The 27,720-nt window shown below is 58.8% G+C and overlaps 1 protein-coding gene across 22 annotated transcripts in view; it reads right to left on the bottom strand.

The window, feature by feature from the left end:
* JAKMIP3 (Janus kinase and microtubule interacting protein 3) overlaps window positions 1-27,720 on the bottom strand; it is a 128,508-nt gene that overhangs the window by 21,965 nt on the left and 78,823 nt on the right. For 8 of the 22 annotated variants that reach the window (XM_074383105.1, XM_074383107.1, XM_074383115.1 and 5 more), the window contains 10 exons: window positions 15,659-15,874; window positions 14,091-14,210; window positions 13,141-13,287; window positions 12,167-12,298; window positions 12,030-12,065; window positions 11,168-11,227; window positions 7,180-7,308; window positions 5,818-5,946; window positions 2,556-2,639; window positions 246-308 (listed from right to left, as the gene is read on the bottom strand). In XM_074383105.1, the coding sequence (XP_074239206.1) occupies window positions 246-308; window positions 2,556-2,639; window positions 5,818-5,946; window positions 7,180-7,308; window positions 11,168-11,227; window positions 12,030-12,065; window positions 12,167-12,298; window positions 13,141-13,287; window positions 14,091-14,210; window positions 15,659-15,874 (1,116 nt within the window). The remainder of the gene's footprint in view (window positions 1-245; window positions 309-2,555; window positions 2,640-5,817; window positions 5,947-7,179; window positions 7,309-11,167; window positions 11,228-12,029; window positions 12,066-12,166; window positions 12,299-13,140; window positions 13,288-14,090; window positions 14,211-15,658; window positions 15,875-27,720) is intronic. The other 14 variants (XM_074383110.1, XM_074383112.1, XM_074383113.1 and 11 more) reach the window with 5 other exon arrangements.

The raw sequence follows: 27,720 nt of genomic DNA, 5'->3' as shown, positions 1-27,720 counted from the left end.
CAGCTGCAGATAGGGGCTCTGCCTGGACCGGAGGACAGGCCCCAGCTCCCTCCAGACGAAGGGGGGGTCCCCCTCCCCAGGGCTCCTGACTGGTCCCGCAGAAGGGGGCGGAGCAGAAGGGGCCTGGGGCAGAGCCATTCTGAAACCTCAGCCCTGGCTCCACCCTTCAGCCCCACAGGGACCACCGCAGCCCCCAGGAGCAAAGAGCGAGTCTTCCCAGGCTCTCCGAGGGGTCTGGGGCTCACCTTTTCCACAAGCTCTTGGTTTCTCCGGTACAGTGCTTGCTTCTCTTCAATCCACTTCATATCCTTAAAAATGGAATAGAAAGAAAGAAAAACACTGTTGGAGGAACTCATAAACCAACGTTTACACTGTGACGTAGCAGAACACCAAAGATCAGCCCGGCCGGCGTGGGAATGCCCCGTCTCTACAAAAACTACAAAAATTAGCCGGGCGTGGTGGCGCGCGCCTGTGGTCCCGGCTACTCGGGAGGCTGAGGTGGGAGGATGGCTTGCACCCAGGAGGTCGAGCTGTAGTAAGTTATGACTGCACCACTGAACTCCGGCCTGGGCAACAGAGTGGGGCCCTGTTGCAAAACAAACAAAAAACAAAGAACAGGTAAGGGTTCAACACGCAGCGTCTGAAATAACCACCGAACAACAGTTCATGTCACACCCTCGCCGAAAACCTGTGGGCTCACCCATTTCCTCTGAGACAGAGAAAGCCAGGACAGGCCCGCCCAGGAGACGTGGGACGCTGCATGCAGCCCCATGGACCGCAGGCCAGGCTCGTGCCCCGGGCCAGGTGCTGGCGGCAGACTGTCCTGTGTGGACATCACAGGCCCAGGGGACCCTGAGCCAGAGTGAGCTCGGACCCAGCGGCAGAGCAAGGGCCTCGGGCAGGTGGAGACGACAGTCCACCCGGGATGATGGTGTCTGGTCTGTTACAGTCATGACACGTGGCAGGTGGTGGTCTTGGCTCTACTAATGGCGTGTGGGCACCTCGCTGACCGTACTCAGGAAGCCCCCACCACTGGCATTTTTAAGAATAAAGCAAAATGTCAGGGGTAAAGTTGGTTTCTTCAGACGCTGGATTGGTCCCAAGTTTCTTCTCCCCAAAGTCGCCTGCGAAGCTCTTGCCAAGTCTGAAGGAGCCGGTTTGGCAGATGAAGGAAGCAGAGTTCTCAGCCTCCTGGTTTCCCACCACCCCGGTCACTTCTCTCCTGGCACACTGTCACAGAGAGAGACTCCACCCCATCTCGCAAAAACAATCATTCTCCTCTGTTTTTCTTTCTTCCCTTCTTTCAATGCTAGGCTTTTCATGATGCTCAGTTCACGTGCTTTGCTTCGAGGACTCCAGGAACCGGCCTTGAAAAGCTGAGCCTAGGAAACAGGTTTCGGAATGTCCCACACCAGGAAGAACGTGAGCGGTTAAACCGCGTTCCTGTCACAGTCACGCTGATGCCAGCCACGCCGCCTGATGCCCACTGCTCAAGACAGTTGTCGGGACAAGGCGCTGACTGCCCTGACCGCACGGAGTCAGCCCCGGCCTGCGACTTCTCCACATGCCCTGCCACGACACCCTCAGGCCAGCCTGGGACACGCGATGGTCTCTGTGACGCTGTCCACCATCTCCGTGGGTCGCTGCTTCCCAACTACACCTGATTTTCTCCCACTGACTGTCTTGGGCTTGGCTCTTGAGCGGCCAGCCGCCGAGCCTGGGTTCGGTGACGGTAGGACAGCAGCATCTGCGAAACCCTGTGAGCGCTGGACGGTGCCCTGGGGATTTCGCACCAGTGCCTGGGAACGAGGCCACGGTGACTGCCGAGGCTGGGCCTGTGCGGTAGCGGCCCCACTCTGGAAGTGGCGAGGAGGCTGGAGGTTGGCTACAGGTGCCATGACACTGAATGCTGGGATGCCGGCGATGTGGCACCTCACGTTGTCCTCCTGTCTGTCCATCCAGCAGTCGACAAGTTAAGGGTGGCCATGGGCCAGACACGGGTGCGGGCGGGGGCCACGGAGGCTCGTCCCTGCCCCCGGCGCGTGTTCACGTGCTCTCCCCACCCCACGGCGACACCCTCCAGCCTGGTGTCAGGCCCCGCAGGTCGGAGGGGAGGCTCAGCCTGGGGCCATAGGGGTGGGCGCCTCCCCACGGGGCGTGAAGGACCCGGGGTGGTGGGGGTCATCGAAGGCAGAGGGCAGTGACAGACTGGGCAAAGCAGGTTACCTGTGTCATGGGCAACTTTCTCCACCTGGAGGACGGGCTCCTGGGAACCCCAGGTCAGAAAGTATCTGGTCATTTTCCACTAGCGCCCGGGGCAGGACCTGAAGTCCCGGCCCTGACTTCAGGGGACCGAGAAATCCTCCAAGATCGAGGACAGGAGAGGCTGCGTCCAGGCCAGGCGGAGTCCTGCCCCACGCAAGGCTGGCCTGGGATTCCTTCCTCCTGGTTCCGGCACGTTCTATTGCAGGGTGACGTGGGTGCTGCGAAGCCCCCAGAGCTGCTCGTCCCCCCGATGTGTGCCCCCCACGGCCGTGCGGTGCCTGTGGGCTCACCTGCCCCTGCTCCGCCAGGGCCTTCTCCAGGTCCTCGATCCGCGCCTGCGCCCTCTGTGCTTCGGCTTGTAGCTGCTCACGGGTCTGTAGGATGGCAGGAAAGATACATCAAATTTTCTCTAAAAGCCGGACAGACAGACAGCACACACACTCGAGGAGAAGTCAGAAGAGCCTTTCAGTTAAGCTCATGGAGAAGGGACTGTTCCCCCTTCCTTTGGAAGAAATGCTTTCTAAAAGGAGAAGAGCTTTTTTTTTTTTTTTTTTTTTTTGAGACAGGGTCTGGCTCTGCCAACCAGGCTGGAGCTCACAGGCAGTCTTGCCTGACTTCCACCTCCGCCTCCCGAGCTCAAGTGACCCTCCCACCTCACCCTCCCGAGTGGCTGGAACCACAGCTATGAGCCGTCACACCCACTAATTTTTCTATCTTTTGTAGAGACAGGTTTTCACCATGTTGCCCAGGCTGGCCTCAAACTCCTGAGTACAAGCGATCCTGCCTCAGCCTCCCAAAGTGCTGGGATTACAGGCGTGAGCCACGGCACCTGGACCTAGAGGGAGAACTTTAAGGCTCATTTGAAGCAAGTGATCTCACTTAGATTCCAAGGGGCAAATTGTGCAGGTTAATTTTGAGGTCCTGTTAGAAGAACTCTTTGCTCACAGGACGACACAGCCTAGGAGGAGGATGGAGGCCTCACCTGTGCTCAGCCCTGCGGGTGCTGGCCAGAACACTTTGTTCAACGGACCCACCACACGGACCCCCTGGGAGCCCCGGGCAGTTGGGTTCCTGTAGGGGAGCTGCCCTGTGTGTCCAGGGGACTCTCCCCACAGACCCGCTGGGAGCCCTGGGCGGTGCAGGTGCCTGTACGGGAGCCGCTACTGGTGTTCAAGGTACCTTCCACTCGGAGCCACTGGGATCCCCCGGCGGTCGGGTGCCTCCCGCACAGGAGCTGCCCCGTATGTCCAAGGGACTCTCCCCACAGACCCGCTGGGAGCCCCAGGCGGTCGGGTGTCTGTGCGGGAGCTGCCCCAGCCTTTGTGAGTTCCTTAACTGACTTCCCCAGAGCCCGCCCCACGTCTGCAGGAAAAGCCCTGGCGCTGTCCACGTCAGCACTGTGGCTTGTGGTTTGTGAAGTCCCTCCTGAGTGCCCCCGAGGCTTCTAGCTGAGGTCTGAACCATCCTCCCTGAATTCAGTTTGCTCTGGTGGCCCCGAACCACGGGCGTTTCACCTCACAGTGGCTCCTGCTCTCTGGGGATAGCTTCTAAGGGAGGGGCGCGTTTCAGGACAAGGCTCATGTTCAGAGGATCCATCAGCCCGGGTGCAGGTGGGCGAAGGCGTGGCCTGTGGTGCCCCCAGTGCTGGGTCCCAGCTCCCTGCCCCCAGGCTGTCCTTGGCTCCTTCTCTCCCTTAGGAGGCCACAATGGTGGGTGTGAGCCCTGGGGTTGGAGAATCCTGAGCTGAGAGGGGGTTCTAGTTAGTCCGAACCCTGTGTTTCAACACAGGGAGATGGAGCCCACAGGTGGCCACGGACCTCCGAGGCTTCAGGACCGTGTCAGGGACAGGCCCACGTCCACGTCTGCAGATGCCTATCCTCCCACGCCTCTCCACGGCCTCTTCCTTATCCTGAGGCTGCCTCGACTTCCACCGTGAGGAGTGACATTTCCGATTATAATACAGAATCAGACCGTGGGATGCTGGCTAGCCTAGTTTCTTCATTAATCTTTTCCGTATCTTTCAATTTTTAAAATAACCATGTAGCACTTCTTGGCATCAGATTTTCCTCTGATTCTAAATGACATTAAGAAAAAATTTGCATGCTGGACATTTTTGCTCTGGAAGCAAAATCTTCTAAGTTCTTGTTTTCATGCGGCCCCCAGGCAAATGTTTCTCTAGCACCCGACAGAAAAATGGGAGGACAGATGCTTCCTGCAGCTCCTCCAGCTCCTGGCCAGCGTGGCCGGGAGGACACGGCGGCTGCTCCGCCCCGCTGGGCTGTGAGGGAGCGAGGCCGGGCCCGGGGGGCTGAGCTGTCTCAGGGCCTCCGTGCTTTAGGATGCTCTGAGCTGAGGCCTGAATTTGTTCCGTTCTCCAAGGGTCATGAAAAAATTAAGTCAAAGTGAAAGGGAGGACATTTAAAGTCCCCAGTTACACAGACACATCTCTCTGAGCCTGAGATGGGGGAGTCCCCTCCAGCGCTAGGGGCCTGCTCGGGTCTGCAGGAGGCGCATAGTGGATGCGGGGGGGGGGTCTCTCCTCATTTTCATAACACGCGTCCCCAGTGAGGTGCCCAGGAAGGCAGGAGGGGGAAGCCATGTCACCAGGGTGGTCTGGGTGGATGGAGGCTGAGGCCGGTGGCTCCCCAGGGCACTGGTGTGGACCACGCTGGGGTGCTCTGCAGACCCTCTCCCCTCACCCCAAGATGCCCATCCCTCACCCAGCCCAGCCACCCTAAGTGGCCGAATTGCCAGACACTGGTGTCTCTGGCCCCACAGGGTGGTCGTGGGGTGTCGGAGGCCAATGGGAACCCCAGACCCCACAAGCTGTCTGCTCAGGAGAACCCCTCAGCTCCCCCAGGAAGCAGCCTGTACCCCGGCGAGGACCATGAGGTGCCATTCCTCCAGGGGCTTCCCTTCTGAGCCACAATCTGGGAGGCTGGGGCAGTGAGGGACCCCCAACCCCTGACCCAGGCCCCCCGCCAAGGCCTGGTGCCCACACTGCCCTCCGTGTCCCATAGAGGACACCCACCAGCCACACGGGGGCCTTTCCTGGGGGCCGACGCTCAGGTGGGCCAGGGAAGCGGGTGGAGGGGACACGGCTGCTGGGGTCCCGCCCCGTGGGGGAGAGGGAAGGAGGAGAGGGCCCTGTGCCAGCTCAGCCTTTGAGGATGAACGGCCTCCATGAGTTTCAACACCCAGCTCAACGCTGCCATGGGTCACCGCCATGCCACCAAGAGCAGCAGAGGAGGCCCGGAAGGAGGAGACCCACCCTGGGCACTGTGGGCCCCTGCCACCTGCCCCAGGACCCTCACCCACACCTGCACCTGGCACCGCTCTGGGCCCATCCCTCCCACCTGGGCCGGCTCCCAGCATGGGGCTCCCAGTGCCTGGTTTTGATCAGCTTCTGTGGGCACCACTGGGACTAGAGGCAATGGCAGGAGAGGAGGGGCAGGGCCCGGAGGGCTGGCAGTGGGGGTGCCCCGGCCCGGGCCAGGGGGTCACACAGGAAGGCACGAGGGGGCCGGAGCGCACGGTGGAAGTCATGTAGACCTTAACTTCTCGCTCTGCGTCCAGCGTCCCTCCGACCTGCTCCTGCAGCAAGGCGTAGGCGCGCTGCAGGGCCTGGTACTCCATGGTCAGCTGCCGGAACCGCAGCTCCGTCTCCTCCTTGGCCATGCCCTGGAGAGACACAGATGCCACACACACAGACACGCAGCGTCAGCCGCCAGCACCTCCTCTGTCAGTGGGGCCCGGGGCTTCCCTTCTCCCCAGATAGCAAGTGGGGGGGGTCTCTCTAGCAGCGTGAGGGAGACCCTCTCCAGTGTGCGGGAGGGGCGCCTGCCTGGGGACTCAGTGTTGTTGGAGAAAGGTTTCCCTGCAGAGGGGAGCAACTGGCCCTGGGGTGGGAGCTGAGCCTGCTGCATGGCTGAGGCCAGGGTAAGCCTGCTGGGCTGGTGCCAGGGCTGGGGGCTCACCTTGCCAGCCAGGCTGCCCTGACACAGCAGACCCTCTGTTACTGACCAGGCCTGCACATGCTCTGCTCCGCTGAAATGCGTCCTGGGAACAGAGCTGGGCTTTGTGGAGGGGGTCGAGCACCCCAGGCAGCACGCCTCCTCCCAGGATCACTCCTGGAGGCTCACGCTGCCAGCTGCAATGCCATCTGCCACCCCAGGGAGAAGGCAGGTGAGCCTGCTGCTGCCTTCACAGCGTCCCAGGGGGGCCCTGGGGCCAGAAGGATGGGCCATGTCCTGGAGTCGCTGAGCCCGGAAGCCCCGGCCTGGCCAGTTCCCGGGCCCCACCCTGCACCTGAGGCTGCTCCAGGAAGTCTTAGATCCCCTGGCAGGTCTGTGGCTGCTGGGCCACCCTCCAGGGTCTGCCAGGGGAGGCCCGATCCTCTCTGTGCCACCGACTGTAGACACCCTACTACTTGTCCCGGGCCGCAGAGTCTGGGCCCCGCAATGCCACGGTTTCCAGCCTGCTGCTGAGACGGCTGCCTGGGCCTGAGGGTAGCTGTCCTTCTGGAAGAGGGGGCTGGCAGGCAGAAACGGCCGCGCCGTTATCAGGAAGAAAACTGCTCAATGCCCCCTCACCCTAATGTGCTCTTGGCCCTGGGACCGAACTCCCTGGAGAGTGGTTCAGATCCCCCCAGGGAGGCCCCTTAGGAGGGGAGAGCTCACCACACCCCTCTTTAGAAGGGCGTAGGCTCAATGGCGGGCGGAGGCCTGGCTCAGCCTTCACGGGAGCAAGGAGCTGGCCTCAGGTGACACCCCGAGCCACCTCACCGGAGCTTCTCACTATGCCTGAGCCGGCCACCAGCGGGTGGGTGCCAGTGAGGGCCACCAAGGGCTTCCTGGTGAAAGCAGCAGCCCACCCCCAGCCAAGGCCAGGACCCAGCAGGAAGAGCCTCATTACCTCCTCCAAGTCATCGTCCGGGGTGCACGGGGTCTGGTCCGTCCTGTCCGTTTGGTAAGAGATGGAAGAACCATCCGATTCCAGGGAGGCCTCTTCATCGTATCCAAAGAAGGTCTCCACAACAACCGGCTTGTGACCAAAACGCAACGTGTCAGTTCAAACCCAGGCCCAGGCCCAGGCCCCTTCTCCCACCTCCTCCCCCTGTGCCCAATGGCACGGGCTGCAGCCCCGCCCCACGGTGCCCTCTCATCTCAGAGGGGCCTGGGTGTGAGGGGGGCTCTATGGCAAGGCTGCCGGGGCAGGTGGGCGTGGGGCCCCGAGTCCCATGGCTGAGCAGGTCCCGGACCTGCCCTTGGTCAGAGGCCCTTCGTGGGGCATCGTCCCTGCGGTTCCCTGAGGGTGGTGCCGGGGTCACAGAATTGATGGTAGGTGCCTGCCCTGTGCAATCTCATTCCCAGTAATATATTTCTGTGTCTGTGTGTGTGTGTGTGTGTGTGTGTCTGTGTGTGTGTCTGTGTGTAAGTTTCAGTCCTTGAAAGATTAGAATAAAAACAAAAGTGGGGCCCTCCGCCAGCTGCTGTGAGAGGCCTCCGGGGACCGCCAGGTTCACCTGACTCTGCATCCTTAGGGTCCCCTCACCCCGCCCTCGAGAACCGCAGAGTTCCTCATCTGGGTTTACAAGTGCCACAAAGCGGGAAGCCGGCCATCTTCTCCAGTCCCTTCTGCCACGGCCACGGTGGCCTCCAGGCCTCCTCCCAGTTCTTCCGCCAGAACCTTCCAGCAAACTCCCCCCAGGACTCCAGGGCCACCCAGCTCCCCAACCCCCTGCCAAATGCTAGCCCCTGTCCTGTGTGCCCCCCACCCTGTGTCCTCCTTCGCAGGTCCAAGGTGTGCACTGGACACTTCCAAACCCCAGAGGGCCCTGAGCAGGGACAGCCTGGCCGGCTCCTCCTCCCGACCTTTCCAAGGGCAAGCGTCTGTGACCGAGAGCAGCCGACAGTCTACCAGCCGTGAGAAAACACCACTGAGTGCTTAAAAGCAACACACACGTGTGCGCGCACACCCACATACACACACTCACACACATACACACTAACACACACACACTCATACACATACACACATTCACATACACAATCTACACACTACACATACATATACACACGCTCACTTCCATACATATACACACACTTTCACACATACACACTAACACACATACACACTCATACATTCACATACACATATACAATCTATACACTACACACACATATACACATACTAACACACACATACACATACACATATTCACATACACAATCTACACACTACACATACATATACACACATGCTCACTTACAGACATATACACACATTCACACATACACACTAACACACACATACACATACACACATTCACATACACAATCTACACACTACACACACATATACACACATGCTCACTTACATATACACACACACTTTCACACATACACACTAACACACACATACACTCATACACATTCACATACACATATACAATCTACACACTACACACACTCATACACATACACACTAACACACACATACACTCATACACATACACATATTCTATACACAGTCTACACACTACACACACATATACACACATGCTCACATATGCACACACTTTCACACATACACACTAACACACACATACACTCACACATTCACATACACATATACAATCTACACACTACACACACATATACACACACGCTCACATACATATACACACACAAATATACACACACACTTTCACAATACACGTGCACACACACACACTTTGCATAAAGCAGGAGATGAGTCAGGTCCTTGGGCAGCTGCTCCCAAGCTCCCTTAATAAGAATCACAGGTTTATCACAGGGATTCTGCTGTAGAGAAATGACAACCAGTGTTCGCATTTCCTGGGGACGTGGGTCTGCCCTGCATGGCCTGTGGACCAGCCGCAGCCTGCAGGTGTGGCCGGGGACGGTGACCGGCAGGACAGGCATGCGTGGGGTGTGTGGCCAGCCAGGACCAGTGAGTGTGGACGGCTGCCGCTGCCTGTCCTCAGAGTGGTGCGTCCACAGGCCCTGAGAATTCGGACCCCACACAGCGGTGAGGACACGTGTGTCCCAGAGCTGCGGCCTCTTCCTCATTAGTGTTGCTGCTACAGTCGCTACCAATTCCTGTCTTCTCTGGGAAATTTCAAAGAAACAAGTTTCTTAATGTGATAAACAATACATTTATTTTGGGTCCTATTTGGGTCATTTCAATTTGAACAATCTTTAGAAATAATAAAAATTATTTTCTTTTCATCTCCACAGACTGACCCTATTAAGCACACAGCAATATGCTCTCCACACACACCAGCACGCTCCACACACACCAGCGCACTCCACACACACCAGCACGCTCTCCACACACACCAGCGTGGTCCACACACACCAGCATGCTCCACACACACCAGCGCGGTCCACACACACCAGCACGCTCCACACACACCAGCGTGCTCCACACACACCAGCGTGCTCCACACACACCAGCACGCTCCACACACACCAGCACGCTCTCCACACACACCAGCACGCTCCACACACACCAGCACGCTCTCCACACACACCAGCACGCTCCACATACACCAGCACGCTCTCCACACACACCAGCACACTCCACATACACCAGCACGCTCCACATACACCAGCACGCTCTCCACACACACCAGCACGCTCCACACACACCAGCACGCTCCACACACACCAGCACGCTCTCCACACACACCAGCACGCTCCACATACACCAGCACGCTCTCCACACACACCAGCACGCTCCACACACACCAGCACGCTCCACACACACCAGCACGCTCCACATACACCAGCACGCTCTCCACACACACCAGCACGCTCCACACACACCAGCACGCTCTCCACACACACCAGCACGCTCCACATACACCAGCGCGGTCCACACACACCAGCACGCTCCACACACACCAGCACGCTCCACACACACCAGCACGCTCTCCATACACACCAGCACGCTCCACATACACCAGTGCGGTCCACACACACCAGCACGCTCCACACACACCAGCATGCTCCACATACACCAGCACGGTACACACACACCAGCACGCTCTCCACACACACCAGCATGCTCCACACACACCAGCGCTCTCCACACACACCAGCACGCTCTCCACACACACCAGCACACCCCTCTCCACATACACCAGCACGCTCTCCACACACACCAGCGTGGTCCACACACACCAGCATGCTCCACACACACCAGTGCTCTCCACACACACCAGCACGCTCCACACACACCAGCACGCTCCATACACACCAGCACGCTCCACATACACCAGCACGCTCTCCACACACACCAGCGTGGTCCACACACACCAGCGTGGTCCACACACATCAGCACGCTCCACACACACCAGCATGCTCTCCACACACACCAGCACGCTCCACACACACCAGCACGCTCCACACACACCAGCACGCTCTCCACACACACCAGCACGCTCCACATACACCAGCGCAGTCCACACACACCAGCACGCTCCACACACACCAGCATGCTCCACACACACCAGCACGGTACACACACACCAGCATGCTCCACACACACCAGCATGCTCCACACACACCAGCGCTCTCCACACACACCAGCACGCTCCACACACATCAGCACGCTCTCCACACACACCAGCACGCTCTCCACACACACCAGCACACCCCTCTCCACACACGCCAGCACGCTCCACACACACCAGCGCAGTCCACACACACCAGCACACTCTCCACACACACCAGCACCCTCCACACATACCAGTATGCTCTCCACACACACCAGCGCTCTCTACACACACCAGCACACCCCTCTCCACACACACCGGCATCCTCCCTGGCGCACACACCGGTGTACTGTCCATACCCGCCGGAGCACTTTTCCTTACCTTGGGAAGTTTTGCCATTTTCTTTCTTTGCTTCCGAAATCTTAACAGCTTGTCCCGCTCCTGCAGAAGCCGGTGGAAGAGGGTATGTAAGTGGTGGAGCCACTGCAGCAGTTTCAAGTCCAGGGTGTAATGTGCCCGTGCCATCATTTGGGTGACGGGGAAGACGGCGTCCATGTTGGCTGTCCCCACACCACAGCAGGAAGCCCGGCTCTAGCTCTGCTGCCTGGGGAGCTCATGTCTGCAGGGTGACAGGGGCGGCTCCCCGGCCGGCTCCCCGGTTAGGTGGGCTCTGAACTTGTCTTGCTCAGTGGTGCAACAGCTCTCCTTCTGAATGTGTCCAGGGGCCACGTGGGGCAGGTGACTTGGGGGGCACGTAACTGTGGGAAGCTGGAAGGGGACTCATGGCCAGGGCCCCTCTGGACCCTGCAGGAGTGGCATCCACATCTGTGTGGGGACCGACGCCCTTAAATCACTAAGGAGACGGTGTCCTGCTGCTCTCCAGGGAAGCCACGCTGTGGTTTCATGGCCGTGAGGGTGAACCCGTGGGATGCGGCTGCCTGTCTGTGCTGGCCGGTGAGCCACCGCAGGAGGGCAGCCCTGACTCGGACCAGTGACTCGGAAACGCAATGGCCCCGAGCTGGTGCCGTCTCAGCTGGGGCATCCGTCGGTTTTCCTGGCTCCTGTCTGACCCACACCAAAGGGCCTCAGCCTCGGCCAGGCGGCGCTGCTACAGCAAAATCCACCCACGAGGCGGCTGTGGCCGCTTCTGTGTGGTGTGTGAGGAGCCCCGGGCACAGAACGGGTCCCACGGGCAACGGCGCGGGGAGCAGGGGCTGGGGCAGGTGGCGCTGAGCATACTTACCAACACGCTCTTCACGTAGCCGGCGGTCTCCAGCGTCTAGGGAAGGAAGGCCGCGCGTTACGGAACTGCTAACGGTCCCTGCCAGCCGCGCCCCGTGGAAGCCCGAGGACGGGGCCGTGGCCAACGGCCCCGGGTACCTTAGAAAGCTCATCTATGAGGTTTTGCTGCTCCACAATCTGAAGCTTCAAGAAATCGACTTCTCTCTCGTCCTGACTTTGATCCAGGTCATTCAAGGAACTGGGTCTCCGTATGATTCCAGCCCTCTGCCTCTGAAACACCAAGCAGCCCATGTCATGAGTCCGGGGGTGAGGCCTCCGCTCAGGCCTTACAGCAGCCAAGCCACAGAGTCCCGGGAAATGAAGCCTGTGTCTGGGCCCAGGCCCGCAGCAGGGGCAGGTCTGTGCAGCCTGGACGGACACGTGGGCCCTGCTGGGCTCCCAGAAAGCACGGCTGGATGGGATCGCTCCGAGCCCTGAGGATGGCACCGGGCCGTGTGCCCATTTCACACCCGGCACCGTTCCCAAATCCCTCCTGACTTTAACGCAGCATGTGAAGAAGGGGACTTCAGTAGGGAGGGGTCTGGAGCGCCCTCCTCCCCCACGTCCCGCTGAATGACTTGTGGGGTAAGCTCTGGCTTCATGGCCTTCGGGGGCCTCAAGGCAGCTGAACACGGCGACACCAGCTGACGGTCCCCCAGTCCTGGCTTTGTGGCCTTGGGGCAGCAGAGACCCCCGCCCCCGACTCCTGCTCGGTGCTGTGTGCCAGGCCTCCTTCCTCCGTAACTGCTGGGACCCCACAGCCTCTTACTACCCTCGCCTGGGATTTTCCGAGTCGGAGGCCACCTGTCCCAGGCCCTTTAGTGAGACGTGGGCAAACAGGCCTTGGGAGGGGACGCCCCACAGCCACCTCCTTCCCACGGTCAGGGCCTCCTCCAAGGCTCCTCTGCCAGAGCTGGGCTTACGCTTGCTCTCCCTCAGACAGTGTGAGGCCAGACTCCAGCCGCTACGACACCGGGGACTGGCTGTTATGCTGAATCTCACGTGGAGAAGGGAGGGGCTGCTGCCTTGGAGCTCAGGGGCGCCATGGCCCCACGGACCCCCCAGCTCCTCACCATCTCTATGTTCTCCTGGGTGACAAATTTTAACTTGTTTTCCATGCGGCGTAAAGCGTGAGACAAATCCTCGTTCTTCCGGCTGAGACGCTTGTTCTTATCCAGCAGCGGCTTGTACTGACTCTCAGCTTCTCTCACACGCTTTAACTGAAAGACAAAGTTAACCGCACTACGTGGCTGTTGTTGAAGTGGTAGGGAACCAGCAGGTCTCCACACAGTGTCGCAGACTGACCGGAGTTCGGGCTGCAACAATGTGATTTCCAACCCTCTGCTGGGAAAGTCCACGCCTCCAAGCGGCACCCACTGCCCCACGCCAGGTGAACCCACGCTCAGGGCTGGGCTGGGCGTCCCCAGGCAGAGTCCCCTCTCCCATCGATGGATGGGGATGAAGATGAAGATGAGCAGTCTGGGGCCAGCTCTCTGTTTGCCAAGAAGGGCTGTGGTAAAATCGCACAGCCCACTGGACCCTTGCAGACACGTGACAGCTCACACGCCCTCCAGAACCTCAAGTTACCTGGAAATCTTGGTGGCTTTAAGGACCAGTGGTGACAGCCCCACTGAGGGGCCACGCCTGCACCCAGATCATCTACAGAACGCAGGAGGCTTCTGCCTCCATTCACGCAGAGCAGGGACTGGTCAGCCAGCCCCTGAGGGACAAATCTAGCCACTACCTATGGTTTGCTAATAAAGTGCAACTGGACCAGTCGGGAGGCTTTGGCGCAAGGCCAGGCCTGGAAACCACCGCTCCTTTTCACAAGGAATTTTGGAAGTGGACACACCCTCCCCTCCACTCTGCAGCCACAGGCCCCCGGGTCCAGAAGCCCGGGCTGCGCTCACCAGCCGCCCCCCTCCCTCCACTCCGCAGTCACAGCCCCTGGGTCCAGAAGCCACCCCGCTCCCTCCACTCCGCAGTCACAGGCCCCCCAACCAGAAGCCCGGGCCGCGCTCACCAGCTCGTTCCTCTCCTCTGAGAGCAAGGCGTTCCGGTCCTCTAGCTTGCGGATGATGGCACTCAACTCCGCGATTTTCAGCTGGAAGCGCCGGGCATCCTTTTCATCCAACTGCTGTTCCTAAAACAAAAATCAACTGCAAATAACTGTCCCCACATACAGACCTGGGAAGCCTCTGCAAATCCCAGCACATGACGGAAACCAAAGCCCTGCAAGGGGACACGTGCCTCTGGCTCCACGCGGCCGCTGGGCAGGCTCAGACCCCGGGGGAAGGCACCTGGCCTGGCACCACGGTCACTGCAACTGCGTGAGGCGACAGAACCCACAGGGGCAGAGCGAGACCCCGCCTCAAACACAACTACTACTTAAAATAACGTGAAGTACGCCATGGGAAGAAGCAGACGGTCTGGAAGTACACGTATGGAGAGGGCGGGGCGTGCAAATGCAGAAACCGCGAGTGTGGGTGACCAGGAGACGCCTGCCAGCTCCCAGCCCTCTGCGTGGCCCCTGCCGCTGCCCTTCAGGAGGGTGCGCCGTGCTGTGCCCTGCCAGTGTGGCGGGATTTCTCTGGCACGATGACATGAGCACGGGAAAGACACTTGCTGGAGACTTTCAGAAGAAAGAGGCGACCTCCCTCCAATGGGGCTTCTAAAGGGCCGCTTTTGGGGACCCCTGGAACTTCACTCAAAAATCGGTGGAAACATTTTAATCTAGTTCAAATCTCTCTGGAGAGAATGCCATGTCTACCAAGCACCAGAGCGGGCGGGGCTGGGTTTCATTCAGTGAAGCCATTTGAATGCAATCTTAGTATTTTCTATTTCTGAAATGTCGCTGTCCCAGGACCGACTCGGCTCACACAGCTTTGTCCTCAACTCCAACAAGCAGGCATCCAGGACGGTCCTGGGCCCGACTCGAGTTCCTCATTCAACAGGTGCAGGAGAGGCTCGGGGTCAAAGACCCGGAAGGGCCAGCCGGAGGGTCCCTAGACTTCAGATCCCCCAGGGTGCCCCAGAACCGCGACAGAGGACGTGAGCGCCGAGTGCGGCGCGGAAGCGGGCGGAGCTCAGCCGGGGCAGTCGGCAGGCCCCAAGCGGTGGAGCAGAGCATGGCAGGATCACGTGAGAAGCAGATGGGAGGGTGACTGGTGATGTGAGTGCCAGAAATCACCCTTGAGGGGCCAGAGGGGCACACGGCGGGCATGGAGCCGGTGCGCCAGCCTTCCCGGGCCGGAGGCGAGGCCGTGTGCGTGGAGATGGCGGCGGTGCATGCCCAGCACGGCCTCCTCCCACCAACCCACGGCCGGACCCCGGGCCAGCCGGGGTCATGGAGTGCAGCAGAAGCCTGAGGCTGGGGCCCACAGGAGGGTGGTGAGGCTGGGGCTGATGCTGTGCTGACAGGAAGGAGGGAGCCGAGTCCGCCAGCCAGGCTGGGTGGGTGGTGCGCAGGGCAGGAGGGTGCTGGCTGGACTCGGGCCCTGGCTCCCGGGGGAGTGGCCATGCAGGGCCATGCAGCCACATGGCTGGGCCTGTCCGTGACACGGGTGGGCCAGCAGGCTGGGAGGTGCTTACAGGGCTTCCCGAGTGGTCTGAAGCGTCTCCTGCACCGGCTGCATGAGGAAGTTCCCGTCTGGGGCTGCCCGGGTGCCGGTCGGCCTCTCGGACCTGGGACAGCTGCTCATCTAGAGCTTCCTTTTGGAGCTGCAGTCTCTGAGCATGCCCGGCTTGAACCCCTAACTCTCTCTCCAGCACGAAGACTGCTCTGTCTTTAAATTTTATCTCCTCCATCTACAAGGAGAACAGAACACAGTCACACAGGTGGCAGGACACAGATCTGCAGTTACCACAGAAACGGCGGCAGCCCTCCCGGGCTCCGGGCTCCGAGACGGGAAGCAAAAGACAGCAGGAGCCTGAGGCCCCCGGCTCAGCCAGCTACACCCAGCTGCCGCCAGCAGGAGACTCCTTCCCGATGGGCCCCAGGGTCTACGTGCTCCAGCACAGCTGAGTGGGGCTGCCTGGCAGGGCACCCCATTCCATGCTGTCCCGCTGGGGCTCCTGGTGCACACAGGGGTGGTGCTGTCCAGCAAGGTCGGGAGAAACCACTTCCAGCTCCTGCCTCTACCGTGGGTTGGACAGAGAGGAAGACGCCCAGGTCACCCACACTCTGCCAATAGGAAGGTGCCATGGGCAAGATTCTTCCCTACAACAGGCAGGGGAGACCACGGGAACAGAGGCCGCAGCCTGAGAGCCAGTTCGACCCCTTCCCCAGCCCAGGCCCGCTCCCCAGGGGAGGGCTGTGTGACGAGGAGGCACCACTGTGGTCCTAGAGCCCGGCCCCTCCCCTCCGTGCTTCTGGGCGTGGCTACAAAGCTGGGGCCACACAGCCGTCTGCAGGCAGAGCCACACAGCTTAACCTGGCTGTGAGCCGAAAACTTCGGGGTGAGAGGAGAGCCCAGGGGTGTGCAGGATGTCTGCCCCGCCAGTGGCTGCGACGGTCGGTGGCCCTCCCCACCCTCCCTACAACAAAGTGCTCTGCGCTCACCCTGAGAAGGGAAGGAGCCCTTCCTTCTGGAGACGTGGCAGCCGCTGCCTGCAAGCACCCGGCTGGCTTCTGGGCAGGGACGCGCCAGCCAGAACTTGGGCGCAGCAGACCCCGTGGCCCTGCTCTTCAGACAGACACACTCGACACTGCGAGCGTCATTATCCTCGGCGCTAGATTTACGAGAAGACGAGGTCTTCAGGGATGAATAACTCGGCGTGAAATTATTTTCAAACAGCAGAGCAGAATGGGATATCTTGCTACTTTACTTGCTGTTTGAGGTTTAAACAAGCTAATAAATCTGTTACTGCTGAAATTACCTTGGAAACAAAGAAATGAGACGTCTAATTAGCCCGGATGGGGCAGGTGATGAGCCGAACAGAAGAAAACAAATCCTGAATTGCTAACTCCTCATTCTCTCTGCACACGTGGATGCTCAAGGAGGCAACACAGTCCGAGAGTGAGAACGGGGGTGGGGGTGAACTCAGCGCATTCATCAGCAGCTGTGCCATGGCCTGGTGTTTCCACTCTCTATCTGTTGCCCAGCCTGGAGTGCAGCGGCACCATCTCGGCTCACTGCAACCTCCGCCTCCTGGGTTCAAGCGATTCACCTGCCTCAGCCACCAGAGTAGCTGGGATTATAGTTGTGTGCCACCACGCCTGGCTAATTTTTGTGTTTTTAGTAGAGACGGGCTTTCGCCATGTTGGCCAGGCTGGTCTCGATCTCCTGACCTCATGATCCGCCTGCCTCGGCCTCCCAGAGTGCTGGGATTACAGGCATAAGTCACCGCGCCTGGCTGCAAGACTTTCTTTTACCAGGAGCCCCCACGTTGCTCACGGTGGGCTGCTTCCAGCAGCAGGCAGGGCAGGATTTGGGGGGGCCTCCCATGCCCATGCAGACCCTGCACCCCACGCCGCTCCCTTCTGACCAGGGTGGGTTGACAGGTGTATAACGGCACCGCCACGTGATCTCGGCTCCAGGACACCAACCCTGCGCTTCTTCCCACGGGGGTTATGGGTGGGGGCGGCACACCTGCCTCCTGTCCTCTGCACCCACACGGACCCCGGGGGAACAGCCGTGCAGCAGACCGAGAGGACTCCCAGGACACAGGATGCTCAAAGCTGAAACAGACGTCCTGGTAACCAGGCTGTGAGCATCACTCCGAGGCCGGCATCTTCCACTGGGTCAGACGCCAGGGTTTCCAAACGGCCACCCTGTGTCTACTCCTGTGCCGACCCAAGCTGCCCCACTCACAACCCTAGAGTCAGCCCCACAATCAAGAATTGGAGGCCATCATAAAACACCTTCCCGGCCACCAAGAACAGGATCTGCAACCCTCTCTGGAGCCTGCAGGGGCCCCAGAGTGCCCATCTCCCCTGGGCCCCACACTCTCACCCCAAAGTTCCCAACTACCTGGACTCCAAAGCTCCCATCTCCCCAGGCCCCCCGCCCTCACCCCAGAGTCCCCGAATCTCCTCCCCAGAGCTCCCCTCTCCCCAGAGCTCCCCTCTCCCCAGAGTTCCCCTCTCCCCAGGGCTCCCGTCTCCCCAGGGCTCCCCTCTCCCCAGAGCTCCCCTCTCCCCAGAGTTCCCCTCTCCCCAGGGCTCCCCTCTCCCCAGAGCTCCCGTCTCCCCAGGGCTCCCCTCTCCCCAGGGCTCCCGTCTCCCCAGGGCTCCCGTCTCCCCAGAGTTCCCCTCTCCCCAGGGCTCCCCTCTCCCCAGAGCTCCCGTCTCCCCAGGGCTCCCCTCTCCCCAGGGCTCCCGTCTCCCCAGGGCTCCCGTCTCCCCAGAGTTCCCCTCTCCCCAGGGCTCCCCTCTCCCCAGAGCTCCCCTCTCCCCAGAGCTCCCGTCTCCCCAGGGCTCCCATCTCACCTGGGCCCCATACCTTCACCCCTTAAGTCCCCAGTCTCTCAGGCCCCCACACCCTCATCCCATAAGCTCCCATCTCCCCGAGCCCCCCACGCCCTTACAAGTTCCCATATTCCTGCCCCCCAGCTCTTCCCCATGCTCTTCATCCCCTGAACTCCCATCTCCCCACAACCCCCCGATATTCCCATACCCCATGAGCTCCCTCTGCTACCTCCCCACATGACCCCCACAACCTCCATACTCCCACACCCCATGACCCCACAACCCCTCACAATCCTGCACCCCAGGACCCCCACAACCCCCGATACTGCCGCACCCCATGACCCCCACAACCCCCCATAGTCCCACACCCCATGACCCTACAACCCCCCATTCTCCCATGCCGCACGAGCTCCCTCTGCCACCTTCCCCACCCACCATGACCCCATCACTCCCAGCTTCAGAGGATGCCTGGAAACAAGAGAAGACCCTCGGGACAGTGGTCTCCAGGGCAGGGGTGTGCAGGCTGATGCTGAGGCTGGAGAAGAGAAGATGCCCCTCCACACTGCCCAGACTCGCCTGCACCTGAGCACGCTCTGCACAGAGCCTCTCGGCATGGGGACCCCAGGCACGCCCTGCACAGAGCCTCTCGGCATGGGGACCCCAGGCATGCCCTGCACAGAGCCTCTCGGCATGGGGACCCCAGGCATGCTCTGCACAGAGCCTCTCAGCATGCGGACCCCAGGCACGCCCTGCACAGAGTCTCTCGGCATGGGGACCCCAGGCACGCCCTGCAGAGAGCCTCTCGGCATGGGGACCCCAGGCATGCCCTGCACAGAGCCTCTCGGCATGGGGACCCCAGGCATGCTCTGCACAGAGCGTCTCAGCATGCGGACCCCAGGCACGCCCTGCACAGAGCGTCTCAGCATGCGGACCCCAGGCACGCCCTGCACAGAGCCTCTCGGTATGGGGACCCCAGGCATGCTCTGCACAGAGCCTCTCAGCATGGGGCCTGGCACACAGCACCACAGCCACCTGTGACAGGTATCCACAGGCAGATCCCTGAGTCCCCCAGATGTGAAGTTAGAATCTCCAGGGTGGAGCCTGGGAAGCTGCATTTTATAAGGGCCTCTGCTGACCATAAAGCCTGCGGACGTGATCTAACCACTGCCCCACTGAGCTGAGGCCCCTGAACACGTGTGTCCTGCCACACCCATTAAGCACACTCACAGGGCACATCATCACCCCCCGAGTGGTCACTGGCAGCTGTGGCTACTCCCAACCAAGAGGACTGTGTCTTGGTGCTGAGACAGGCATCTGCCTACAGGGTTGGCCAAGAGCCTGCAACCCCCAGCAGGTCCCCCAACCCAGGGCTCATGGAGCCAGGCAGGACTCCTTCCGAAGGCCGGGTCTGTGCAAGGAGCCCTCATGTCTGGTGGGTGTCAGGGTGTCAATCTTACCACCTCTTCCTCCAGAGGGGCTTCGCCTCAGGGGAGCCTTCCCTCCTCATAAACTCTTGGTTCCATGGGCGGTGACTTGAGCCTATGAATGTGCCTCATGAAACAGAAAAGGCTGCTGCTCCCAGCAGAGGTGCTGGCGGTGAGGAAGGAGGTGTGCTCTGTCTAGGTGGGGCCTGCTCTTCTACCACAAAGGGTCCTGAAAGAGCCTTGTAAGTTGATGAGAGAAGGAAGGACCCCCATCACCCAGCTCTCAAGAGCTTAGAATGGGTCGGGGAGATGGGAAAAATATACAGAGCTGAGATACAGAGCCTGGTCCTATTATACCCTATGAGAAAGCAGAGATGGGGGAGGGCGGCTGGACAGTGTCGGGTGCTGAAGAGGCAGCCAAGCTTCCTTCAGCCTCGGGTGTAGTAGGAGAGCTTGTATGAGGAGGAGAATGTGACATTTTGGGAGCCCAAGGAAAGGAGAGGAGCCTAAGCCCACAGGTGTCCCGGAGACACCAGAACTTACTGCCCAACTGGAAATTAACTCTTGGGAATTTTTCTCTAGATAGAATGTCCAGGTCCCCCTCAACCATGGAATAATCTGCCAACAGCATGAGAAAGTGGTTCCCAAGCCTGGTGGTCTCATGCTGGAATCACCTAAGCAGCTTTTTGTAAAAGAAAAAAAAAAAGTACTGATGCCCAGAAACTTCTGGTTCCAGATGTGATAGAGTAGTTGGCATTAGACTCACCCTTCTGCAGTGAACACCTCTAGAAGCTCAACAACATGCACAGCACAGGTGCAGGAAGAGAGACGGAAAGCAGTCAGTGCCTCTCAGCCCTGGGCCCCGGACACACAGTGTCACAGCCCCCTCGATGGCTGTCCACAGACAGATTCCGGAGCCTGTAAATCAGTGCCTCTCAGCACAGGGTGGAGAGGGAAAAGCGGGGGGCACTTCTGCTAACACTTTCCCCAAGGGCGTTCTCACAGCCTCTTTCCTGGGAAACAGCCCAAGCTGCAGAGGCCTCTTTTGCTGCAGGAAACCAAGATCAGAATTTGGTTGGGGCTGCTACAGCAGCTGGGATTTGGAGAGTGGAGGAGGGAATGGAGGGAAAGGAATGCCAAAGGTCTGAGTAAGGATTCCCTCAGGTCGTTGGTCTGCTGCTAAGTTGTTCATGTGCAAGGCAAGACTCCCAGAGGCCTTGCAGGAGCTAGTTCCCGAGAACCTGAACGGTAAGCAGAAATGTAAGTGGGTGCACGTTCCTGGGGAGACATCACAATTCAAGCCCTGGTAGAACAGGAAATCATAGTGAATTCTCTAGGCATTTAGTTGAGACCCTGCAAAGGCTACACCCCAGGGGCAGGACAATGTCCTAGGAGTGAATGCTTCATATTAAGAGAAAATGGAAGCAGACCTTCCCTACCAAAGCCTGAAACCTCGGAAGAATCCAGGTAGCCTGCTGGTCAGTAACTGCTCCAACAAAACTCAACGTTCTGTAGAAAACGTAACGTAACACATAGCCTCGCAACACGTCACCCACGGTGCCAAGAATATAACGAAAATCACTAGACACGTGAAGAAGCAGGAAAAAGTAACCAATCACGAAGCTAAGTCTATGACCACAAAACAAAAGATAATGAGAGTTAGTTGGTAAGAACTTAAAAAAATAATCCTGATTGATAGAAACAGACCCATAGATGATGAGGATATTGAAGTAAGCTGATAAGAGCCTTTTAAATCACTGTAATTAACACATAATATTTTTCTCATAAAGGTAGAAAGTGAATAAATGTCATTCAAATGAGAATTAGGATCTATTTTAAAAAGTAGGTAGGCACTCAATCCTACATACAAGGTCTAAAATTAGAAATTCATTACGAAGGTTTGAAAGCAGACTGAACACAGTAAAATCACAAGCCCAAAATAAAGTGATAGAAAATATCCAACCAGAGCACAAAAGAAAAAACAGAATAGCGCTCCAGAGAAATGTGAGATGGAGTCAAAGCATCTTATATACATGTAATTGGAGTCCCAGAAAGAGAAAGGACGAGAAGTAATATTTGACTAAATAATGGTCAAGAATTTTCCGTATCTGATGAAAGACATCACTTCAGATTCAAGAGCGAGGACTGAGGTTGGGCTTTGCTGTCCCGAGGCAACACATCTGCTCCACCCACCACCCTGCCATTCCCCTCTTCGCCCTGTGAACATGCAGGAGAAAGTTGTGCACGCGGCCACCCAGGATGTGACAGGCACTCGTATGACGGCCAAGTGTGGGACACGACTCAAATGCGCCTCACAGGAGGACGGGTGGCAACAGACGTGTGTGGCGTGTGCGGCGTGGCCGGCTGACTCGGCTGTGATGCGCTGGGCTGAGCGGAAGGAGGGAGCTGCCGGGAGCAGCTGTCCCTACTGGGTCCCACCCCCGCACTGGGTTGCAGTGGACACGCGCACCCCAGATCATGCTTTTCCTACAGATTTGAGCCTGTTCTCTGCAGATGTCTCCTCAGCATCCACAAAATGGAAAGAAAAGCAAACCCTGTTGCCAGGTATCACCCTCCGGAAATTCCGGGTTAGTTCTGCCCTGGGACTCTAAAAGCTCCCAATATTCCCAAACTCAATCCAAGCAGGTGTCTCTGGACATCCACACCCAGGACCGTGGGCAGCTCCTCAGGGTGGGGACTCACCTCAGGGACCCCCTCGTCTTCTGCAAGGCAAGCACCTGCGTGGCGAGGCTCTGGCCCCAGAAGCGGAGAGCGGGCTGCGCCTGGCTGTGGGTGCCTAGAAATCGCAATCCAGGGTCTTCAGGGAAACCGAAGTGTTGTGTGGGAGCCAGATTTGGGGCTCAGGGGAAGCAGCCGCTGCGCTCGGCAACAACATTGTTGAAGACGCACAAAGGCCCAGACTATGCGACCCCCCTGGGAGAGCAAGTGGCCAGCACACGACCTTGGCCGCTACCTGACTCCAGCCTCTGGGCGAAAAGCAAGGACAGGCTCCTCCTCCCACCCCCAGCACCAAAATAGCACTTGCGGGAAAGGACTTCATTTTTTCAGCCGCATTTTTGTGGGGTTTTAACTACTGCTGTCTATCAGTGTTCCACTTTAACTAGCTGTCTAGACAACCAGAGGCGGGGGGACCAGTATGATAAATCACAGATCTTTACGGGAAAGAAGAAACTGGCTTTCGCCTGCAATTCTTTAAATTTACAGTCTTTAACAACAATTTGAGCTTGTATCTTAGCAAACGCGTTTGAGCGTGCGGTAGCTGCAGGCACCCAGACAGCTCTCACAGGCTCCACCGTGACACGGCACAGATCTGCCACGCGGCTGCTCCTGGGGGTGCTTGGCCCTGTCCTCAGAGCCTGTCACCAGCCAGACATGCGGGCAGGATGGGGCATGTTCGGTCATCACAGTGCGGTGAGGAAGCACCTGTGGGTGGGCAGTGCCCTGCCCCTTCCACATCTGACTTCAGTGGCAATTTGGCCAAGAAAGCCACCGGGAGCCCCGCTTCTCCAGGAGCACAGAGGTGGCCACGTGCAGATGAGGATTTGGCTCCGGAGCCTTCCCAGGCTCCAGGTTCCCCTGCTGTGCAATTGAGGGGTCTGCACAGTGGATTCATGAGATCCTGAGATGATGGGCCCTGGGCCAGCGGGTGATCCCTGAGCTTCTTAGCCAAGGCATTCTGATGCGTGCAGGGCATAGAGGTAGCTCTGACCCCAGTGCCACCCACCACAGCCTTCTGGGCAGGCGAGGGCATCCCCAACCCGTTGGATAACCCAGCTTCTAGCACCTTCTCTAGCAACCCTGCCGTGTGCAGCCATGCCCTGGCAGCAGCGACTGTGCTTGTCTGGGGCGTCTGTTGGCCCCATGTCCCCACCCTGCAGGTCCCTCCCATGTTCCCGCCACCTGGCCTCCTCTCTGAGACCCTGAGCACCACCAGGTACCACATTTCCAGGCCTGCACTTCAGGTTACAGGACAAGATGGGGGGCTTGCCTTCCACACTCCAAGAGCAGCTGCGGCCCCGCCCACCTGGGCTTCTGCCCCTGCCCGCCTTCTGGCCCTGCCCACCCAGGTCCTGCCCTGCTGTGTGGCCCCTCCCATCTCTCCCCATCCAGGGCTGGCCAAGGTGCCCAGTGGGCCCCTGAGATGGCAGCAGCCTCCCCTTGGCACCCAGGAGCCTTGGCCCAGAAGACCTACAGTCAGGCTGGTGTCTGGGCCAAGGCTGGGGTGCCAGGGCAGGGTGCAGGCAGAGCCCCCAACAATCAGGGAGCCAACCAGGGGGATGAGGTGGCCTCTGACTCTGGGCCTTTGTGGGGACAGGGGTGCTGGGCTCTTTCCAAACAGGCTTCATCTTGTTGAAATCCAGCCAACACATATTTATTGAACACCTGCCCCTAGGTGCTGGGGACTGAGTAGTGAACGAAACAGACCCAAGGTGAAGACAGGAGGCTTTGCTGGCCAGAGTCAGGGAGGGAGAGCCTGCAGTCACACGGCCCACTTCGGGAAGAGCAGACGGTGGTCCTGGGTGTGTGCTGAACGCCCAGGACTCTCTCAGACCCTCCCTCCCTCACCGGCCCTGCCAGACGTGACTGTCCTCGGGGCAGACCGTGGTGGGACAGGTTCCACCCCGTGGGAGCTGCACCCACAGAGAGCGCACCCCTGCTGGGGTTATGGCCACACGTGCGGTCATAAGTAGACGGAGGCATGGAAAGCCCAGCTCCCACGGCGTCCTGGTCAGGCCAGCCTCATGCACAGTGCCCCTCCCCAGGACTCAGACATCACCCTCCCGGGGCCAGTCATGTGCCCACACCCCAGCGTGAGAGCCAGCACGGGAAGGCTCTCGAGGGAGTGGTGTCTGACTGTCAGCAAAGACTGATTCCTCCCAGAGGCTAGTGCTCCCTGCAGCAGAGAGCCACCACCTGCTGTGTCCTCGCCCAGGGCCCAGCCAGGCCGAGCATCCCACACCAGGATGTTCTGGGATGCGGGTGCCAGCTGGTGCTTTGGCCACAGAAACAGCAAAATGTTCACCTGATGTTAGGGAACAACATTGTGTGGGAATTTCAGCCATGATAGTTGCTGAGGTCTCTTGTTGGGAGACCCCAAGGCCTCCGCGGCCCACCTGACCTTGCTGGGGCCTTGCTGGGGCCTTGTGAGCTGGGCTGGCAGCTGCCCTGGAACCTGGGAAGGACGTTCCTCAGCCTGCAGCCTGCAGCCTGCACTGTCCTGCCCCCAGCTCAAAGGCCCAGCGGTGCCCTGCACCTCCACCCACTGGCTCTGCTGACACTCGGGACAGGTCCCTCCCTCTGGACCCCACTCACCCAGTCGGCCTCTTCTCTCAGCCAGACTCAGTCCTCAGACGTCCCCGGTCCCCTGGGGCTGGGTCACCTTCCTCTCACTTTTCTGCTCCAGCCCTGTTTCAAGGCTCTCTAGGCAGCTTCCACCCCAGGCTTCCCCATCCTCACCAAGTTGCTCCTTGACCCAAGGATGGATGCCATGCTGTGCCACAGTCCCTGCAGCTGGAGTGGCCGCACACCTACCCAGCTCTCCCTGCTCGTCCACCTCACACCTCAACCTGACTCCCTCGCAGCCGGGCCTGGGGGCTGAACCCCAGACTCTCGCTCACAGCCGGGTCTGGGGAGCTGCCCCTCACATCACCACTGGGTTTTAGAGGCCCGGGTATTCTCTCATAAATGACAGCCTTAAAGGAGAAGATCTGAGGTTCTCCAGCCCTTGTCAGTTGGGCAAGAAAGCCCCATTGGGATGGGGTCCCCAGGAAGAAAGGGTCCTAGTGGCTGGATTCCTGGTGCCAACGGAAGCTCTATCGCCACAGCCAATGCCCTGAGGGCACCTCTTGCGCTCTGGGCACAGAGCCAAGTACTCCCTGGGATTTTCATTATTTCATTTAAATTGCACAAAACCAGGATCTAGACAGACAGACGTCTGGGCTCTGGGTTGGGGGCTGAGGGCGAACTAACAGGAGCTGTGCCCTCGTGAGGCCTGGGTGGCTGTGGTCAGGGCTAGGAGAGGAAGGGCATCCCAGCAGCCGTGCGGACTGGGCTGGGCTCCAACAGCCAGGCCTGGGGGGAGGGCTGAGCCTAACCATGCCTGGGAGGTGAGCCCCCAGCCAACCCTTCCCCCACAGGACCCAAGCAGGCCCCAGTTCCTGATGTTGGCGGTGGGGGCTCTCACGGCAGCACTGGTCTTCCCACCTCAAGGGCGGCTCTGTGTTTAAACATCGAAACGATAAGTAAAGGCGAGGTCCCAAATCTATGGATTCTGTAGGGGAAAACCACGTAAGACTTTGAAACAGGCCAGAGACGATTCTGACTGTCCTTGTATCCGAACGCTGGGGCCCTGGGGGCGAGCTGAGCCCTGCACAGCCTGCGCCTTCATCCCTGACTCAGCTGTCCCACGACTCTACAGAATGCAAAGTTAAACTTGGGGAAGGGTGTGAGCAAAGGGTTCCTGTCCTGGGCACAGATGGAGGGGACTCCCACTCACGGGAATGCCAATGGCTTTTGTCAGGCAGGGCGCGTGACTCATGAGGGCCAAACTCTCATTTGAATTGGTGTTAACAACTTGTTTTCCTCATTAATGAGCTAATGAAATCTTCGACAGGTATTCACTGCATATCTGTATGAGAATCATTATACTCTCTGTTAACATTTGCCCTTGAACAGTTTGGTGAAAAATCCCCAAATTTCAACAGTTTTTTTTTTTTTTATTTAGAGAAAAGATGATTCTGAAATTTATACAGAGCTATAGAAGAGGGCTAAGAAGAGGCAGTTTATCCTCGAAGGGAACAAAGTGGGAGAAGGTGCTACTCCCGAAATGAGGCTTTTTAGAGAGCGAGGATCATTTCTAAAAAGCAGGATGGAGGAGGGACTGATGATCAGACAGGTCTGGAAGTCCACGCTTGTGAAGATACGTGGGATCCGGCAGAGAGGCGCTGTGGGTGGGGCGATCTTTTAAGTAAGGGCTGCTATAGGTATAAATATGGAAGCGAAACTATATAACGCTTCCATATTTATGGAAGTTTAAAGATGAAGCTTCGTGACTTCCGATCAAAAGAGTTCTTAAACAAGACACAGTGAGTACCCATCCTAAAGGCAGAGATAAACAGAGTAGACTGATTTACTTTAAAACGTAAGACCTTAGATCATAACATGATGCCCTTAAGTTGGGAAAAGAAAACCCAGAGAGTGGCAAAAAGGTCTGCGTTTTGCTCTAAGTTTTAGGATCTCCCTGCCCCGCCTGCAAAAACACCCGAGTGGAGGAGAAAGACCCGGTAGGGATGGGGAGTGAGGGAACAGGCTGGAGCCCGCTTTCGAAAATCTGAAATAAAATCCAGAAGAATCAGCTCGAGGAGTTGCCAGTAGCTGCCTCTGGGGCTCACGTCGCGGCTGAGAGGCGACGGCAGGGAACCGCGGTTTCTCTTATGAGCCTTTCCTGAAGGAGAAAGTTGTCTTCCTCTACTGAGAACATCAGATCCAACCAGACACATGAAAGGGCCACGTGGCACGGGGCAGTGGCAACCGCCTGTCCCTCCCACCTTCCCAGGATGGTGGCCGCCACTTCCTCCTCCCTCCCCACAGAAAAGCAAGCACTGTGGCATTCGAGGAGAGTGCCCGGTTCTTACCAGGGCAGGCTCGGGACGGGGAAAAGAGGTGTAGGGGAGGTTGGAACAAGGGCCACTTTGGAAAGGCATGTTTGGGGGCACTTGTGTGTATGCCACGGCAAGGTCAAAGTTACCCCACAACGGCCAGCTCTCCCTTTCTGGCTGCAGGTGCAGAGAGTGGCTGCC

The sequence above is a fragment of the Saimiri boliviensis genome, chromosome 12, assembly GCF_048565385.1.
Source record: "Saimiri boliviensis isolate mSaiBol1 chromosome 12, mSaiBol1.pri, whole genome shotgun sequence".
Lineage (NCBI taxonomy): Eukaryota > Metazoa > Chordata > Mammalia > Primates > Cebidae > Saimiri > Saimiri boliviensis.
The sequence above is the reverse complement of the archived record's forward strand: the minus strand, read 5'-3'. Positions and strand labels throughout refer to the sequence as shown.